At 34.3% G+C, this 20,481-nt stretch overlaps 1 protein-coding gene across 1 annotated transcript in view; it reads left to right on the forward strand.

The window, feature by feature from the left end:
• LOC111608103 overlaps window positions 1–18,180 on the forward strand; it is a 35,580-nt gene extending 17,400 nt beyond the window's left edge. The window contains exons 12-25 of the mRNA XM_023330768.1: window positions 3,793–4,104; window positions 4,945–5,208; window positions 6,474–6,782; window positions 6,873–6,951; window positions 7,146–7,227; window positions 7,317–7,625; window positions 11,822–11,894; window positions 12,530–12,859; window positions 12,981–13,292; window positions 16,342–16,605; window positions 16,915–17,223; window positions 17,301–17,379; window positions 17,492–17,567; window positions 17,706–18,180. Coding sequence (XP_023186536.1) covers window positions 3,793–4,104; window positions 4,945–5,208; window positions 6,474–6,782; window positions 6,873–6,951; window positions 7,146–7,227; window positions 7,317–7,625; window positions 11,822–11,894; window positions 12,530–12,859; window positions 12,981–13,292; window positions 16,342–16,605; window positions 16,915–17,223; window positions 17,301–17,379; window positions 17,492–17,567; window positions 17,706–18,041 — 3,134 coding nt within the window. The 3' untranslated portion in view covers window positions 18,042–18,180. The remainder of the gene's footprint in view (window positions 1–3,792; window positions 4,105–4,944; window positions 5,209–6,473; window positions 6,783–6,872; window positions 6,952–7,145; window positions 7,228–7,316; window positions 7,626–11,821; window positions 11,895–12,529; window positions 12,860–12,980; window positions 13,293–16,341; window positions 16,606–16,914; window positions 17,224–17,300; window positions 17,380–17,491; window positions 17,568–17,705) is intronic.
• Window positions 18,181–20,481: the final 2,301 nt, after the last annotated feature.

Consider the following 20,481-nt stretch of genomic DNA (forward strand, 5'->3'; position numbering starts at 1 on the left):
ATGTGGTTTTTGCAGCCACATTTTGTCCACTTCCTCTTTATTCTCTTTTTTACAACTAATACAAAAACACACCAACGTGTAAGAGAAAAAACTAGAACAAAACTAAAACAAAACCATCTGTTTTTGACCTGCTGCCTGGGTTTAATCCTGACAAGAGCTTGATGCTGGTGAAGGAGCTGAGAATGTCAGGCTGCTGTTGGCAGTACACAAATACAGTAAGTTATCCCTTAGGTGGATTGGAGAAAACACAAAAGCTTCAGGTATACCTGGAACACAGGAAACAAGGCAACAAGAGACTGGAGATACAAGAGACACAAGAAGTTCACTAGAAATCTAGAGCAGACTAGAGCTACCATCATAGGTAAACATAGCTTTTACTTGTATAGTGCTCTACCAAGTGCAAAGGATCCAAAGTGCTTCACACTACACCCTTTCACACACTTATTCATGCAGCATGAACCCTAACAAAGAAAACATTAACCACAGCCTTATGCAGCCTGGTCAAAGCAGAACTTGTAAAAATATCCTAAGATGGACTATTGCATCTGAACCTGTGGAAAGTTGCATCACAAGTTGTTGTTATGTCCACACACAGAGCTTTAATAGATAAATTATGCTGCAGCAGTATGCCTTATGCTTATTGCAATTTACAAATCACATGACAAAGTTTAGAAATTACATCTCACTGTAACTGTTGTGACGATCCCCTCCTATCCAGAATAAACAACTTTATTTTTTAGGTGATATGGTTTTTGAATGTCCAGCAACCTTGAAACCAAAATAACACTCTCTTTGATTAAATGTGCATTTTCCCAGTATAAAATGAAACCGTGTATTACAATAACACCTCAGTAGCAAATTTCTTTGAGCCTCAAAAAAGTATTTGCAATGTGAAGCAAAGACCACAGAGGAAGGAGAAGACGGTGCTGTTTAAAACCATTTCTGGGGAACTTCCCGTCGTATTTCTCAACTCTTAAATTACTTCCACATTTTTTAGGTCTGTTGCTAACGCTTCAAAAAAAATTTAAACCTATTTTCGTCTCTTGTGACTGAAGACTTGGAGTAATCTTTGTCTCTTTGCTATTGCATGCGATTTCAAACCAATGTAATATGAGCAGTGTTTATTTCATCTACATGGACTGAATTGATTATGTAAAATCTTCTGATAGACTGATAAGGAGCTGCAAAAGTTCTGGTAAAAGGTGAGACATTTACATTTCAAATTGTTAAACTTTCATGCCATCTGTCTATTGGGTTTTGGGGGATTTATCTCTTTAAGTCTTGAAATAAACATGTCTTATGCATGTAGATAAAGTAAAAGAAGAAAAAATATTGGCAGTTAAATATACTGCATGAAATATTTATGTATTTTTTAAACAATACATTTAAAAAGTTTTCAAATCTGGCTTCACATTTTTCTGACATATTGAAATGAAAATGTAAGTTGGTCATTTTTATTCTTTTTCCTTCCTTCATTTTTTTGCATTTTTTTTACCACTGCCTTTTTCATGATAGCTTAGAAACTCTAACAGCCTTAAAGAATTTCACTTGCTAAAGTCCCAAAGCCTTACAAGTAGCTTTACCACTTGCCACCAATGCCAGGTTTGTGTGAGTAGCTTTCAAGTTGGTGGTACTTTTGTTAGCACTATTACTTTGCTGCAAGAAGAGGGTTTGAATTCCTGACTGGGGTTTTTCTGCATGGAATTTGCAGTTTATTCTGGGTATGCTACCTGTATTCAAAAGGACAAAAAAAATGTATTCTAAGTGAATTTGTTGTTCTAAATTGTTCTATGATTTTGCATAGTAGTTTGTCATTTGTGTCCGTTTGTGTTTGTTTCCATGTGATAGACTAGCAATCAGCTCAAGGTGAACCAAACTTCCAGCCACAAAAGTGTTGGGGATAGGAACCAACTAACAAAGATGGTTGGACCTTTGATATTTCTTCTCATTGGCTCTGTACTCCAAGGTGAGATTCTTATGCATAGCATTTAGTTTTGCTGAAATATTTGAAAAAACAAAATCCATCACAGGTTCCAGTGTGTATAAAGTACGTAATCTGCAATTATTGTTTAATTCATGGTTGAGTTCTATTGTGTTCTTGTGTCGCTGTCATCATATCTTCACATTCAAAAATAAACTTTTAATTTTTTTTTTTTAATCTAAATCAATATTTTTGGCAATGAGTGAGTGAGGGTGGTAAAAGTCACATTTGGTAAAAAATGACTTTGGCCACTATTTTAGGAAAGTGCTGATATCTGTGAGCAACACAAAAGAAAATTTAAGTAACACTAAGAATTAATTAATATTCCTGCAATGTCCATATTTAGTGCGACCAACGTTATTCATAATACAAACACATAAAAGAAGGAATTATGGATTTCTGTTAAGTTAAAAAAAAAATCTGAATACTTAGGTAACCTTTCTGAAAGATGTTTGATCTGAAACATGAAGTCACAATAATGTCCTTAACTAATCTTGGATTTACTGATGCTAAAAATGTCAAAAGCTTGTATATGTCATCAGTGTTGCTGTTTCATCATATTTTACTCTGACTTTACTGGCATTTTCAGTCTGAAAATAGTTATTATTTTCAAACAAACACACACAAAATTGACTGTTGATCATGAAGCAATGTCTGTGAGAGCACTTCAAATTAAAATTACCACCAGTCAGTAAAAAAGCTGTTCTTTCTCTAATGTTAAATATCAAAGCATTTTCTTCTTTAAAGGCTTTATTTTGTTTAGCTGGTGCCAACACTGACAGGTGTGGGGTTAATTTACCTCTGACTGTACAAGTTATGGACCTGTCCAGGGTGACCCCACCTCTCGTCCGAAACGTTCGCTGGTGATAGGCACCATCACCCCTCCCAACTCCATTAGGGACAAGGGTGTACAGAAAATGGATGGATGTACAAGTTATGAAAGGAGTCTGTGTGACCTCCCCTGCTCCTTTAACACTCTCTAAAATATCTATTGTACACATGTACACAGTACACATTAATATTTGTGTACTCAGGTGTACTGTGAGTACACCTGAGTGTACACAGTACTGTACTGTGAGTACACCTGAGTACACAAATATTCAGGTGTACACTGTACACCTGAATATTTTCACTCTTCCACTGACATACAGACTCATCTTTACAGTCTTTACATGAATGTGCACTTTTATGTAACAAAATGCAAAAGCAAAGCTCAGACAAACCAAAAATTATTTTAGACCAGATCCCCATGACTGTCACTGCATCTTGAATGAAGTTCAAATAAAGGGTTTTTGCTGTTTTATATGTCATGTTAAAGATTAAATAAACTACTGCAGCGTTTTCTCCTTTCAGTGTCTGTTTTGTTTTTCAGGCACCAACTGTAACAGCTTTCAGGTGAATCTGGCGCAGACTGTACATGTTATGACAGGATCATGTGTGACCATTCCCTGCTCCTTTGATGTAATGAAGGAACATCAAAAGAACTTAAATAACCAATGTGTAGCTAAATGGTTTTCATCTAAAACCATAGCTCAACAACTAATTGATAGAGATCCAGTAACAGGAAACCTAACAAAGAAAGACTGCACCACAACCTTCAACAAAATGCAGACTAATGACACCAAGACTTATTACTTCAGACTGGAGTGCAACAATGTTCTAAAATACAGTTTCAAAAACTCAAAAGTAAAAATTGAGGTCACAGGTAGGTTTAATGTAGGTCGAAATTTGGCAATAATGCAACTCAATTAAATTTATTGTATTTTACTGAGTTACTGTTATTAAACACCAACTTGAAATCTCCCAACCAGATAATTTTCCCTCACCAACTCTGACTCCGTCCACCCTGAAGATAAAGGAGGGAGAGTCAGTGAGTCTGATGTGCTCTGCTCCAGCTCCATGTCTGCCTCATCCTCCGACACTGACTTGGACCCCAACACTGGGCAAGATTCAGGAAACACTGCAGGAGAATCGGAACAAAACCAAATTCAAGACCTCTGTTCTGAACTTCACTGCTTCTCTCCTCCACAATAAACAGAACATTTCCTGCACTGCTGTGTACAAGAAACAAGATGGAAGCTCTGATGCAGCTTTTACCACAGGATTAATGCCAGATGTTTTATGTAAGTTCCTTTGTCTTCTCTCAAAATGGCAACTCAGACAATATATGTTATTTAGTTAAAAGAGCATAATGAGTTGCTTAACTAAATAAAACTTTCTATTTTCAATTTACTATATCTGAATTGTATAGATATAAAATTATCTGTTTCTATAAATTCATTATATCTGAGTATAAAGTAGTCAGATGTAATCAATGTTATGTTGTTCCACACACAATTAAAACAAGTTTATTTAGTTTGTAAAAACTTAAGTTGTAAGCTAATGCTTCTTAGACTACATGATAAATAACTAAACTAAGTGGAGAAGATTAAAAACACACTTGTACTAAGAAACAAACTGTTACCAAATAAACATATTCTGGTATTTTACCATCATCAGAGTCACACAGAACAATCAGTTAAAATTTATAACTTTAACTATCAAAGTGTACTACATAAAAAATTTAAATCAGCCAATCACTTAGCATATAAATAAAATAACCTATCTTTTGACACCGAGGGATTTAGCTGGTTGAGTGATCCTGAGTAGGATTCGGTCTACAATATTTCAATATCTATCAAAACTGTAAGTCAATCAATAAAATGCAAACATTAAATTATTGAGGGAGAAGAAGATGTTTTCCTGCAAAGATGTAAGTGAGATTGGAGAAGAATGTTTTAACCTCATACACAGATGTTTTGCGCATGTATAAGATTTTAAAAGATCAAACGTTTACTATAACACTTACAGTAAACAAAATGTTTTTATCAAAACAGTGTCCTTGAACTGTCAACTTTACGAATATATTTTATTTGTCCATATTAACAATGTGTCATTCTCTTTTCTTTTTTTTTTCTTTTTAGATTCCCCTAAAAATCTCACAGTTTCAGCCAGTCCGTCTGGTTCGGTTCTAGAGAACAGCAATGTGGTTCTGACATGCAACAGTAATGCCAACCCAGCAGAGCAGAATTACACCTGGTATAGAGCTGATGAAGGACAGGAAACTGTCCTTGGAACTGGACAGATTTTGAACATTAAAATTTCAGCAGACAAGAAGATTTTTTTCTGCAGAGCTGTAAATGAGATTGGAGAAGGACGTTCCGAACTCAGGCATATAGATGTTTGGTGTATGTATATGTCTTATCATTTTTGCATTTTTGCATTGCTTACATTAAAAAGTAGGTTTTCATCAGTGTTGGTAAAATTTAAAGTTTTCAGATGTGTGGTTTCACATTCAGTTTATTTGATAGATGAAAACACAGAAGATTTTCCAAACAAAGCAGATATAAATTATTTTCCAACTTGGAACAATAAGACAGTCTTACACATAATGCAGGCTTTCATATGTCCCTCAAACCTTAAGACAGAAAAAAATGTCTGGTTAGTTCAGTCTTAAAATATAACAGCTCCTGATGAAAGGTTTGTAAAAGTCCTTTAAAAGTAAATAGATACAAGAAGTAAATAAAACATGTAAATAATTAGTTACCATTGTCCAGAATTATCTCTGTAAAGTTTTAAGTAATTTGCTTGTTTGTTTTTTTCAAAATATGTTTATTAATTTTTGTTTTTAAGGACAAAACAACAAAAAGCAAAAGTTCAGCAGTGCAGTTTAAAGACGAAAAAAAAAAAACTAAAGTTAGGGGGCATACATATTTTCAGCATTTCATAGTCCAAGAAGGGTTTCCATGCAAAGAGGTTTTAAGTGGATGAGGCATGTTAGAAAGTTAAGTGGGATGTATTCCAAAATAATACTAGGGAACTTATTGGAAATATAATATTCTTTCAACCACAAAAGTTTAGGATATTACACAACTTGCTCTTTTTTGTTTTTAATATGGTTAGTTGATAGAGTAAGAAGAAGAGACGCTGGATCGAGATCAATGTTAGCTGGGTTTTAGTGCACAACCAAAGACAGTGTGTGAGGCTGCTGTCATGTTACATTTAAAGCACAATAAAGAGGATCCTGGTTTAAACTTAGACACCTGGTTTGGGAGTCGGTTTTGTGTTATTTTTAGTTCCACAAAGATTTTTACACAATAGTCCTCCTTTGAAGAAATTTGTGCTGATTAATCTGCTTTTCCACTTCCTTTTTGGCTGCTTGATGGTGAAATGTGTTACTGCCCACATAACCTCAAAAAACCAATGTTCGATTGGCACACAACTGTCTGTCTTCATTCAGGTTTTGTTTTTTATTTTCTCTGCTGAAGTTGTCAAAATAAAACAACTAATAATGACTAAAGAGCTTCACAAAGTATCCAAGCAAGATTTTAAAATAAATGTTGATTTTCGTTTAGTAATTTTTTTAATGTCACTTAAAAAAAACAAACAAACTAATTTGTACATAAATCTATTGTGTATTTATTACTGATTAGATTCTTGGCTTTCATTCCAGTCCCTTCACAGATCCTGTTCTCATCAAACTGCACCAAAACTGCAAATCAGCTCAACTGCTCCTGTGAAACTGTGGGAAACCCGACTCCAATGACTCATTGGTTCTTGAATGGGCAACCTGTTAGTCCATCTAGCCAGGTGGTGGTTACAAAAGAGTTTCTAAATGGCTCACCTTTGAGGAGCATCATCACTGTGAATGAGCCACAGAACAAAGATCTGTCCACCTTGCTGTGCTTCAGCTCCAACTCCTTGGGATCAGCCAGTAAACAGTTTTGTGTCAGCGGCCTTGAGAGCTCAAGAGAAAACCAAGGTCTGTCTTTTTTCTCTCTTTAATTGGTTAAATTTGTGAATCAAATTCATGTTGCAGCAGAGTAATTTTGATAATATTGTTTTATTGTAGGTCAGATCACACTGGCTGGTTTCATTGCCACAGTTGTTGCTTTTGTACTGGTAGTATTTGCCCTCCTGGTTTTAATCTGGTAGGTGAAGGAGCTGAGTATTATGCAGACATATTGTTGTCTTTCGTTTTCATTTTGAAATTTTGGAGTGTATTAACAATTCTCCTTTGATTACATAGTAGAAGATAAAGTAGGATGTTATTTTATCCATGGAAGAGGTCTTGCATTTTCTGGAGAAAGATAAGCAGATATTAAATGATCAGCATATTTTTCAGGTTTCAAAAGACACACTCCAAACCTAGAGGGATTGGAGGTGATATTGATACAAATGCATATCTAATGACGGAGGAAAGTCAGGTTTGTTAACCAACGATGCTATTGTCATGTTTTTCTTTACTATGATGTCTGAAAGGCGTTTATTGCTCAAGTTTTTCCTTCATTCTTAGGTACCAAACATGATTGAAGATGCAATTTATGCAAACACTGCTGAACTTAGTCAAGCAGAAATTTGCCAACCTTCCAATGAAACTGACAACGAAATAAGTGAAAGTTCAGGAAAGAAAAGTGAAGATCTGGTTTATGCCCGTGTGAATTGGTCAAGAAAGATGAAAGCAAAGAAGCCGGAGAATGATGCAAACATGAAACTCACTGGCAACTCCTTTTCAGAGGAAGAGAAATTTGAGAGGGGAGACATGCTTTTTCTGAGCTCTGCACTGGAAATGGGAAGTCTGTATGCAGAAGTTAAGACCAGAAATGTAAAAGTGAATATGCTCAGCTTAAATTCATGAACAAATGTACAATACAGAATAAATTATCACTCTGTGGCAGGCGTGGTTCTAAGAATCCGATGAAACAAACTAAAGTCCTAGTACAAGGTCAAGAAGGTTTTGAAAAAAATGTCCTGCTGGTTGACATTGAATTAAGAACAATATGTTATATTGTTATGAATTTGTTTTACTTAAGGTATTCTTGTTTTGGCCAAGGACCTTTTTGGCCAAAGCATTTCTTACATTTTATAACATTTGGAAAGTTATGACAATTATCTTCAACTCCAGCTTTTGTCAGTGTAGAAACCATACCTAATCCAATTTTCTCACCACTCACACAATAGTAACGGCACACAACAAAAACTTTTTCCTCAGGTGATGTCTCGAGAACGTACTGCTAAAGCTAAGAAATTATGTCATTTTGTTTTTGCAGAGAAGAACAAATTGTTCTGTATCCACACAATATATTTAGATCTTATTTTAACTCTCGCTAGCTGATGCAATTTGTCAATATATGATATGTTCACTTAATTTGAAATTGACAGAATATTTTAGAACCATCTGTATTTTCTAAAGCAACAGCTGCAGTCTTCTGGCTTTATATGAGCTGTCAAAAAACAATGCTGATAGTACCAGGCTTCCCTAAAATATTTGTTCCCCTACTTATTGTGATGCCAGCAGTAGTGGAGGGTGCTATATCTCAGTACTTTGTGCTGTATTTATAAACCATTTATTAAAGTTGCAATTAAAGAGCCAAACTTTTCTAGTTATAGTTTGATACTTCATTAAATTATCTTCAATCACATGCTTTAAAATCAAGTACTTTGCAGTATTAATATCACTATTGCATGGTCTACATTTGGTTTGCGATTGTTTTAAAGTGTTTATTTGACCATTTGAGCTATCCATGCTTTATGAATTTGCATTTTAGCATCCGTTCTGTCATATAATCTTGATAAAGTGCAATACAATTTAATATAGTTATATGTTTTCCTGTTATTTATTATTTTAGACAACAGAAATCAACACACTCATTTTCAGTAAAATATGTGCACACTGCCATCTAGTGTCAATCTACCACACCATAACAGGAGGTTTTCTATAATGGAAACATAAAACCTCTATTCAGCTTCTAAAATAAAATAATAATTCAGTAGTTTATAGTGAAACTGCCTTCTTCAGTTTAAAAGCTTTGCTGCAACATGATTTTAAACTTGCAAAACATCAAGCAACACTGGAGGAGACACAATGATGGAGAATTTAAGACTAAGACAAACAGTATTTAGTTCCACCTCAGTTCCACTTGTATTATTGAATGTATGTAATTTAAAACTTCTTGATTATTTAGACCCCTCCTCTCACCCGAAGCGTTCGCTGAAGATAGGCACCAGCACCCCTCCCAACCCTAGGGACAAGGGTGTATAGAAAATGGATGGATGGATGGATGGATGGATGGATGATTATTTAGATTTGAAAGAGGCCATTCATGAGAAGGATCTCTTTATGGACAGTTTTACTCTTTTTGATGTAAATAAGGTTATTTTCAACACTTTTAAGTTGGGTTTTCAGCCACAATACAGTGTACCTTGTTCCTCAGCAGGATTTTTTTTCATTTTCTTTCTTAATTCTTTTCTATAAAACATGAGTTTGTGAATAATTGGTGTTATAAAGAAAACTTTGAGTCGGCTTTCCTTACTGTCACATTCAGAAATCAGCTCAGTAGGTATTAGGATGATACTAAGTGGTGGAACTTGTGAGCAGGAATTATCAAACATCCTCAGTCATGATGTGGTAGAATCTGCACAAAGAACCTGAGTTCAGGTTCTGGCAAGAAAGAGGCTGTAAGTAAGAATACCTTCATATGAATGCAGGCACAGGGGATGATCACAAGAGAGTCTCAAAAAACTACAAAAAAGTGGGACATCAAGATGGTGGAGGCAACATATTGTTTGAATGCCCTTCTTCCCTTCCCGCTTTTATAGAAAGCAACAATGTGAAATATCTTACAAAAAGTTTAAAGTGTATTTCTCAACAGCCAGTGTTGAATGCAAAACCTAACCCCAATAAATCACTTGTTCCCATGTCCCATCAACATTGCTTATGCCAATTGAAATAAAAAGTCAATATTGGCTTGAAATAACATGGATCAAACTGGCTAGTGTACAATTATCCACCAGTTACATCAGTAGTAACTGATGGTTGAGACCATAGCAGAGTGATTGTGTGAGGTCTGTTCTTTCTATGAAGGTTTGTACTGCACCCAGATAAACCAGCAGCCAGATTTTAGTGACTGTTACGGCTGTCTATGTCATCAGTGGATGTATATTTATAAAATCCACCATAAACCATTTAAAATGTTTATGACAAAGAAAGAGAGTCAAGCAGAAAAATGTAGCAAAATTATGGTCTTATTGAAATTTACAAATAATACTAAATGTAAATGCATACATTTCATTTGTATACATAGAAGTATGTAGTTTTAATTTATAAGGACTCTGAGTATGAGCATGTGCTTTGTTTTTTCTCTTCAGTTCTTGAGTGGACTGTCTACTTTTCTGTAGTGAGCTAAATCTCCATTGACACTGATATTGACAAAAAGCAGTTTGGTTTCAACAAGTATGTATTGTTCACTTACAACATGATGAAATAAGTGTGTGCTTCACACATTATGTGTTATGTGGTTAATATTTAACACATGTTCGTTGTCAAGATAACCCGAGATCATCCATTATTCCCATGCAGGAGATTTTAGGTTCTCTTTTAGTTCTCAGTGTCAGCATTAAGAAAAGATAGGTTAGATAAGATGGATTTTTATTTGATTACTTCTGCTACTGAAATTAAGCTGTACTGACCCTCTTAAAATTGCCTTAGTAATAAACTATTTAGTATAAAGAAAATCTAAAAGAAGTTGTGGACATTCAGTTAAAAAAGTGTCACCTCAAAGTTCTTTGACGGTTGTAAAATAGCAATGACGCTTAATTCTGGAGAGAAAAAGGTGGTTAAAGTTTTAATAGGTTGCCTTAGACCAATAAATTATATGTAAAACAACATTCTTGGGATTCGCACAAGTCACTAAAAAGAACCTGGTTCAGAAACAAGTGCACATTCTAACAAAGAGGAAGAGCGACCGTTAACAGGTGTGCTCTGTGAAACAGGCTGCTGAGCCTGGCTAATTCACAGGGGGAAGCAGGATGGGACACTCAGATGGAGGCCAGCTTACAGAGAGTTTATCTCAGTTCTGGACAAGGTCATACCCGGCAGACTTAGGAAACTCAATTTAGCAGTTAGATTGAGAGCTGGTAGCGCGTCTCATCCCCTCAGAAGAAGAAGGAGGTGGGAAAGGGAGGCTGGGGGAGTCGTGCAGCTACAACATTGTCTAGACAATATCAGCAGTAGGTCTACATCAGGGATGAAACATTTGCACATTAAATTAATGAGTAACTGATGCTAAGATTACAGAGTCAAATCTGATGGGACTGTTTACATTTCTCTGGGGAAGTTGTCATTGTCATATGATAAATGTTTAATTTGGTACCTCTTTTTCAGTACTTGCAGCTTCTGAATAGGTGTGCACATTTTAAGGAAGATGACTGCTTAATCATAAACAGTCATTGTCTGTTTGATACTCCACACTAGAAGCAAAGATATTTGAAGAAGGTTAATATTATTTTCAATGATAATTTTATTTACTGGAATAAAATTATTTTGTAAAACCAAACAAGGAAAACAAATAGTTCCAGCATTTCATTTACAAGGTGAGACATTTGAATTTTTAAATATTGATTGTTTCAGCTTGTCAGTGTTTTTACTTTTGGACATACCTGGAAAGGAAGATTAAAATCTAATAAATTGCATAAAATATTGCTAATTTATTTGTTGTTGTTGTTATTACACAATGTAGTAAGAAGTTCCTGTTATTTTGTCTGTCTTAACCTGCTTTTTTTCAATATATGGAAGAAAAAAATGAAAGGGGGTCTATTTCCACATAATAATTAGTCCTTTTGATTTATTTAACTACTGAATGACACTTCTTGCCAAATTATGTTTTCGAAATACTAGAAGATAGTTACATGGTAAAAGGACACTACATAAATCTAAGTTCATATTGATCGTCAGTTAATTTATTTAATTTTCTTTTAAAGTGTATAAATAAGATTATCACAGATGGTTTATGTTGTTTGCAGAGTAAGATTGACATCAGCTCAACAAACATGACTGGACCTCTGATGATTCTTCTCATTGGCTCTTTACTACAAGGTGAATTTCTAATTGGTTACATTTAAACTTTGTTGAAATTTTTATAACACTGGATATACAGTATATTGTATTTAAATCATTTTAGATTAGAGTGTAAAATTATCCAAATTAAATTATTACATAAATAATGGAGTTTTCATAAGAAGACTGAGCTTATCCGAATTTAAATTATACATCAAATTGTAAATAATGGTTCAATACCATTCTATTGAGCTTTTCTATTAGCAGCATATAAACAGAAGTTAGAAAAAAAAAACTTTAAAATCAATGAACACCTGAATATTTAATCAGTTTCATTCTTTCAGTGTATTGTTTACTCCAACTTCATTGGTTGTTTGAACTCAAATTAACATAAATTTTCATAAATTGCAAATTACTGAGGAACATGACCCATCTTTACACAGTGTTTACATGAATGAACAGTGTAAACTTTTATGAAACAAGTTACAAAGCAAAAATGTGAGACAAATCAAAAGCTATTTTAGACAAGAACATCATGACTTTAACATTATCTTGAATGAAAGATGAACTGCAAAGTCTCATTTTTAAACTTATTGCTATTTTTGAAGTCATGATACAGTTTAAATAAAAGATTGCAGCATTTTTTTCATTGCTATATCTGTTTTGTTTTTCAGGCTCCAACTGTAACCGATATCAGGCTAACTTGCCACAGATTGTACAAGTTATGACAGGATCATGTCTGACGGTGCCCTGCTCCTTTAATGTAGCGGATCAAAGCGCCTTAAATAACCAATGTCAAGCTATTTGGCGTTCCCAAAGCACAGGCAATGCCCAACAGCTTGCTGACAGAAATCCACAAACAGGAGACTTAACAAAGAAAAACTGCACCACAACTTTCAACAATATCCAGCTTTCTCATACCAAGAGTTATTACTTCAGAATCGACTGTAGCAATCTTCTAAAATACAGTTTTTACCCACCATTTGTAAAAATTGATGTCACAGGTAGGTTTGACATACACATGCAGAATTTTGTTGGATAAATTATGTTGAGGCAGCTAACTTTGAATTTATTGTATTTTACTAACACGCTAAATAATCAATTGCATCTGAACTTTCCAACCAGATAATTTTCCCTCACCAACTCTGACTCCGTCCACACTGAAGATAAAGGAAGGAGAGTCAGTGAGTCTGATGTGCTCTGCTCCAGCTCCATGTCTGCCTCATCCTCCAACTCTGATTTGGACCCCAAAACTGGGGGACATTCAGGAAGCACTGCAGGAGAATCTGGACAAAACTAAATTCAAGACGTCTGTTATGAACTTTACTGCTTCTCACCTCCACAATAAACAGAACATTTCCTGCACTGCTGTGTACAAGAAACAAGATGGAAGCTCTGATGCTGGTCTTTCAACACTATTAGTTCCAGATGTTTTGTGTAAGTTTCTTTATCTTCTTTTAAAGTCACAACTCAGGGTATTTGTTTACATATAGCTTTTAGATTTAGAGATATTAAACACAATATTTGAAAACGTTTATTTAGTTTCTAAAAATTAAGATGGAATCTAATGCTATTTAGACAGCAAGATTAATAGTTAAATATATTTAACATTAAATGTGGAGAAAACTAAAGTCAGCATGTTTGTTACCATACAAACATACTGCCGTTTAACCTTCATCAGAGTAAAAAGAAACAGTTAAAACTTATAACATAAGCTGAAAAAGTGTACCACACAAAAATGTTAAATCAACAAATCACATAGTAAATTAATGGACTTAACAGTCAGCTTTCCACTGGGGAGAATTGACCTTGTTGGATGACCCTGAGTAGGCACTGGGCTAAAAACTTTTAATATTTATCAAAATTTTTAGAGATAATAATAATAATACAGTAAAACAAAAAAGTCATCATTATAAAATTTATGGTTGGACAATTCACTGAATTTCTTAGATTTCTTGAATTTCTTTGATCTTCATTCAAGCCTGAAGGAAATAAAACTTTTTAGATAAGTCAGTGTTTCAGTTAATCAAGCTGATCATCTAATGACGATAGATTGATCTCATAAAACATTAGGTTTTTAATGGATGATTTTACTTATTTAAACTGATCTAACAGTTCACAGGAAAGTAATTCCCTCCTTTCTTAACCACTTGTTACCATTATTGACCACAGACTTAGATTGCAAATTCCACTTAAACCACAATTGAGACAAGGTCGGGAGTGCATCCCACTGTTAATGCATAATAAACACAGATAGTTAAGTCCAAAGTTAACTACTGTATATACATACTTCTGGAGATTCAAAATTGTTTGCATTCAGTCAAGAAAGTAATTCCTCATAATAAAAGAGGCATGCACAGCTTAAAATGTAATAAAGCAATGACTTTCAAATCAAACGTAAAATCTATTTTTATTTACATTTTAATAAAAAGTAGAATGTCAAATATTATTCATATTTATTTCATAATCAGTGCAACAATTTAATTGTTTCTAGTGGTGTTTTTACAATTTATCTATGTTAATTAGCACCCAGTCTTTTAGGTGGAAAAGCATACTTGTCACCACCCTACTTCAGCTACATTCACAGATTTTGTATTCAATTAGTCAGCAACTTAGATTAGGCCTTAGTAAAATTTTGATCCCAGTCAGAAGAAATATTAAAAATAAAAAAGAATAATCAACCTAATAAAGAATTTGTTTCTTAACTGTATCAAGGATTATATTGAAAGCATTTTGTCATAACATAGTAGATGACGTTCAGATCAGTTATGTATAACTGAGCAAATTTGAAGCTAAATACAGAGATTTATTGTAGGTTATGTTCAAATTACCGTGTTCTGCTTAAGTTAGAATCTGTTAGACATCAAAAATATAAATTCATTGTACTTAATTCCAAATGCATTCGTTAGTTAATAGCTCATTTCTAATTCATCACTAACCACACCTGGACATTGACCAATTTGACCAAACATCAAATATCTTAAATAGAACATTTCTGGTTGAAGTATTTGGGCTCAAGATCTCAAAAGGCTATACATCAATTCCATTACTAAAGAAATTCAACAACAGGTGTAAAACAAAGGAAATGACACCTACTAATCTGGAAAACATGAAGTTTTTTTCTAAGGTTTTGAAAATCTCAACACACAATTGAAGCTCTTATGCCAAAATAGAGGAAATGTGGTACAATTGTGAGCTTTCCCATGAGTGGATAGTCGACCAAAATTAATTCAAAACAGCATCAATAACTCAGCCATGAATTAACAAAACAAGTATCTATTGCTGAGCTCCTCCACTGCTGACTTAAAAGTAAATAAAGACCTGTCTTAACCCCCCCAAAATTTTTATGTTACAAATATCTTTGACAACATATTTGTTGTTACACGTAGTGAGAAACTACATTTCACATATTACCTGCAGTTAAACATGGTAGAGTAACTAGAACCTAGTTCTCCAGCAATCATTCAATAAGAGGTAGGGCAAACGCTAAAAAGGTCATCAGTCCATCATAGGGTTACTCATTAGACATATAGAAATAAACCCAAATGGACACTTCATCCAATTGATTTAGTTAACATACCATGCCTGTCAACCAGCCTAACATACATGTCTTTGCATTGTGAAAAAGTACAGGAGTACATAGAAAGAAATTAGGCACGCCCAGGGAGAATATGTATCCTGCATTAGGAAAGACATTATTGCGTGAAAGTTTTTTTTGTTTTGTTTTTTTCCCCACTGAGATTAGTTTCACAATATAAAACTTTGAATTTACTCTGCTAGCGCCGCCTCCGAGTCCGGATCTCGGGAGGCCTTAATCTCCGGGTCGTCTGCGTCTGGTACTTGCGTCGGCCAGCCACACCCACGAATGGAACAGCACTCCTTATGTACCTTCCAGGTGGCCACGTAACTAGAAGCACCTCCAACAATCGAGGCCCTAATTGATAAACAGTTTACTTGCCACATTGCACACACACAGGACCGCACAGCAGGGGCCGTCACACTAGCTTATTCATTTTACCAAGTACCTGCAATGAACTTCCTATACATTATGGGGTTCAAATAATTTGCTTTCCTCTTCTTGTATTTCCCTAAAAATACAGAAATTGCAGTCAGTTTCTTTTGTACAGTTCTAAGGAAGTGTGATGTACCAATGACTTGCAGTAGTATTGCCAACCCAACATTGCAGAATTATACCTTGTACATACGGAGATGTTGGCGTACAAGATTTTAAACATTAAAGTTTGTGCAGCACAAAGACTTTTTTAATGCAAAGCTGAAAATGACGTTGGACATTAGTCCAATGGATGTTCTGTGTATGTATAAGACTTAATTAAATCACTAATTTATATTATATTTGCAATGAACAAGAAGTTTCCACAAGTGTTAGCAAAACAGAAAACAATTAGTGTCTTTGAATTGTCACAGCTTTGTAAAGATATTTGATTAGTGTCCATTATTAACAATGTGTCATTTGCCTTTTTTTTAGATTCCCCTAAGAATGTCACAGTTTCAGTCAGTCCCTCTGGTCCGGTTGTAGAGAACAGCAATGTGACTCTGACATGTAACAGTGATGCCAACCCAGCAGAGCAGAATTACACCTGGCATGGAGTTGATGGATCCAAGGAAATTGTCATTGGAAATGAAAAGATTTTAAACATCATAGTGTCTACAAGCAAAAAGAGGTTTTTTTGCACGGCTGAAAATGTTCTTGGCGAAAAACCTTCAAACATCAGTGACATAGATGTTCTGTGTATGTATGAGATCTGATGAGATCAAAACCATCTATAAGGTTAAGAAGATCATAAGTTTAAAAAAATTATAATTTTGTTTTTACAAACCGTAAATCAACTTTCAAAGGCTTTATGGCCAATTGTCAAATTTATTAACCTTAAACAAGTGAGCTTGATCAAGCTATTTTACATAGTTGCCAAACAAGATTTCAAAATACATTTTCATGTTTTGTTTCAGTTTTTACAATTACTTTTAATATTAGATCTTTGTATCATTGCATTTATTTTTATATGCAGCATCTTTAAATGTTTTCCTTTTTTCCTTTCAGTTCCTTCACAGATATTATTTTCATCTAAATGCATGAAAACTTCAAATCGGGTCAACTGTTCCTGTGAAACAGTAGGAAACCCGTCTCCAACAACACATTGGTACTTGAATGGGAAGCCAGTGATTCAGTCTAGCCAGATGGTGATTACACATGAGTTTCTAAATAGCTCATATCTGAGGAGCATTATCACTGTTGATGAACCACAGGACAGAGATCTGTCCACCTTGCAGTGCTTCAGCTCCAATTCTCTGGGTTCATTCAGTAAAGGGTTTTGTGTCAGCTACCTTGACAACTCAAGAGAAAATGAAGGTATGTCTTGTCTCTTTAAATTTGCAAATAAAATTCATGCTGGAGCAGAGTAATTTTATCTTCCATTTTTATTGTAGGTCAAATCTGGATGCCTGTCTCCATTGCCATTGTTGTAGTTTTTCTACTTATAATATGCGCCTTGCTGCTTGTTGTCGGGTAGGATATGCAGCATTTTTCTTTTTATAAGTCTGTTTCACTTTCTTTGCAGCCTTGTGTTGTTCACCAATAAAAGACACGATTGATGTCAGATATTCTGCATTTTTTGTAGGTTTCAGAGGACTCACTATACACCTAAAAGTGTCGCAGCTGCTTCAGGTCAACATGGAGCCAAAGAGCAAACCAAGGTATATTGACATTGCTTTGTTACAAATTATTTTGTTTTTTAATTTCCAAAATATTTTTGTTTTTTCAAGGCTTCTCTTCCATTTCAGTAGCCAAAAACAATATAAAAAGTTGTTCATATTCTGTGGATCTTTTTTCAGGCCGACAACTGCCAACCTTCAACTGGAACTGATCTAAGCTGCAATAATCTGGAAAAAATGAGTAAAAGCTCAGCAGACAAAAGTGAAGATGTGATATATGCTAGTTTAAATTGGAGAGAAAATAACAAAGCGAAGGAGGAAGACTTTTACGTGAATCTTGAACTGCCCGATGTCTCCCGTTGGAATGAGAAAAAGTGTGAGAATGTGGGAGAACATTCTGTGAGCAATGAAGAAGAAATAGGAAGTCTGCATGCTGAAGATAAGACTAAAAACATAAGAAAGGGATCAGAGGTTGTATATGCGCAGGTTAAATTTCAGACCAAAACCCGAGTCTGAGTAAATGATCATTCTCTGGACATAATAGTGAAAATAAACTCAAGTGAAATAAAAGTTTAACACTGAAAATCAAGGAGGGTTTAAAAAGAACAAGGTCCTTATGGCTTGCACTTATTCATTTCATTCACCCATTAGTACCCCGAGCATACACATCTAGACTTACACTAGATGTGTATGCTCGGGGTACTATCATACGTAGGTATGATCCTAAAATGCACTCATAGTTCATGTAGGATCATAAAACTCTCTGTTAAAATGGTTCCTAAGTACACAACAGAAAAAATATAATGGTGCATCATACAGAAAGCAGCGAAAGTTAACATGGAGTATGCTTTATGTGAGTTTGGTATGAGGTCTGTCATGACGGAGATGTTCCTGTTGTTTGGTCACTTGGACATTGAAAAGCATGTGAAGCCCTGTGTGATTTTTTGGAGCTAATATTGTCACAATAATTTGCAACTTAACATCAAAAGACCTGAGCTGGGATGTTTATGAATGAGGTTTGCATGTCCATTGCTTGCAGAGTCTTTTTCTCTGTTCTCACCTTCTCTGGTGGTTAAGTAAATAACTGATGGTTAAGTTGAGATCACAGAGAGAAAATAAGTATAGGGCTGTTCCCAACTGTTTTCATTTGCATGTTCTTTTGTACTTGTCAGTTTTTAAATGAGTTCCTCCTTTGTTAAGACATTTTCTGATGCTTCTAAAAAATATGGTAAGTTCACTTTAAAGCAAGATGACTTCTTTACTGAGCATTTGAATCCTGGGATTATTAGTGCACAGATATTTAAACAAGTGTTAAAATTTAAGAAGGAAAAGGGAAAGGAGTTGTGAGAGATTTCTTCTGAGGTGAGGCGTGTCCACATATAATGTTAAACTTTGCGCTTGTTTTTGGAGATTATGAATTACAAACTTGTTAAAAAAGGTTACCTTTGTAAATGTAAAGAAAAATGCAGTCAAATGTTTAAGGAAATGTTTGGAGTTCTTGTGTTTGTTTATTTATGCTAACCACATTTTTCTAACATACTGAATAAAAGAGAAGAGATTGTACTTTTCACTAGTTCTTTTAGTTTTTTTTTATTTTAAGTTAGATGACATTTTGATTAGGTTATGTCATATGATCCATGTCTCCATGTCTGCCTCATATTCCAGCTCTGACATGGACTCCCTCACTGGGGGACACTCATGAAACATTTCAGGTGAATCAAGTCAAAATTAAATTTAAGACCTTTGTTCTGAACTTCACTGCTTCTCACCGCCATAATGGGTAAATTATTTCCTGTACTGCTGCCTTCAAGAAACAAAATGAAAGTCCAGATGACTCTTTTACCACAAGTTTAATGTCAGATATTTTATGTAAGTTTATTTGTTCTCTTATAACACTTTAAAATTCCTATTATATGAGTTGAATTGTTCATTTTGGATTAAATTTACTTGGGTTTTAACAGAGATCATTATTTTCCAGCACTTAATAATGTTCTTGAACTCAGTATATATCTGAAGACCTATTTCTTCTTTTACATTCACTAAGTTTTAACCTTGTTTAGGTGGGATTTGTGCTGAAATTAGAGTTGGACACTATTTAGTTATAAATAGTCATCAGGCAATTGGTTGCACACAGTTTTTATTTGTGAAAAATGTTTTCAATCATAATTTTCCTTCTACTTTATAATTATATACCACTTTGTATTGATATTCCACATTAAATTCTAATTAAGTATGTTTATGTTTATGGTTGCAATGTGACAAAATATCAAAAATTCAAGAGGTATGAATACTTTTGCAAGCCACTGTAGCTGCCACTCACAAGCTTTGAAATAAACATGGAATGTAAATGTTGTTTTGGTGCAATCCATGATAAAATTACAGTATCATTCATATCAGATCTTAAATCAGCTAGTCTTAATTTTCTACTGTTCAGTAAAACTGTACAAATACGTAGAGGTTTGTTATGAAAATCCTGAAGAAAAATATGTTTTCCAGAGGCATCCAGTCCTGAGAATGATTTCTAAAATATATTTACATGCTACATGTTGTCTCTGTTTATTATTATTATTATTTCCTATTTTTTATTTTGCTAACTTTATTGAGCAAATTATCAAATATATATATATATATATATATATATATATATATATATATATATATATATATATATATATATATATATATATATATATATATATATATATATATATATACAAATGAATGAATGTTTGTATACATATAGAGCTGTTACCCATAATACATTGGTTCTAGAGTGGGCAACCTGTTAATCAATCTAGCCAGGTTGTGGTTACAAATGAGCCTCTTAATTACTCACATCTGAGGAGCACCATCACTCTGAATGAGCCCCATGACAGAGATCTGTCCACCTCGCTTTGCTTCATCTCCAACTCTTTTGGATCAACCAGTAAACCGTTTGATGTCAGCCACATTGAGT

This window comes from Xiphophorus maculatus, chromosome 3, assembly GCF_002775205.1.
Source record: "Xiphophorus maculatus strain JP 163 A chromosome 3, X_maculatus-5.0-male, whole genome shotgun sequence".
Taxonomy (NCBI): Eukaryota; Metazoa; Chordata; class Actinopteri; order Cyprinodontiformes; family Poeciliidae; genus Xiphophorus; species Xiphophorus maculatus.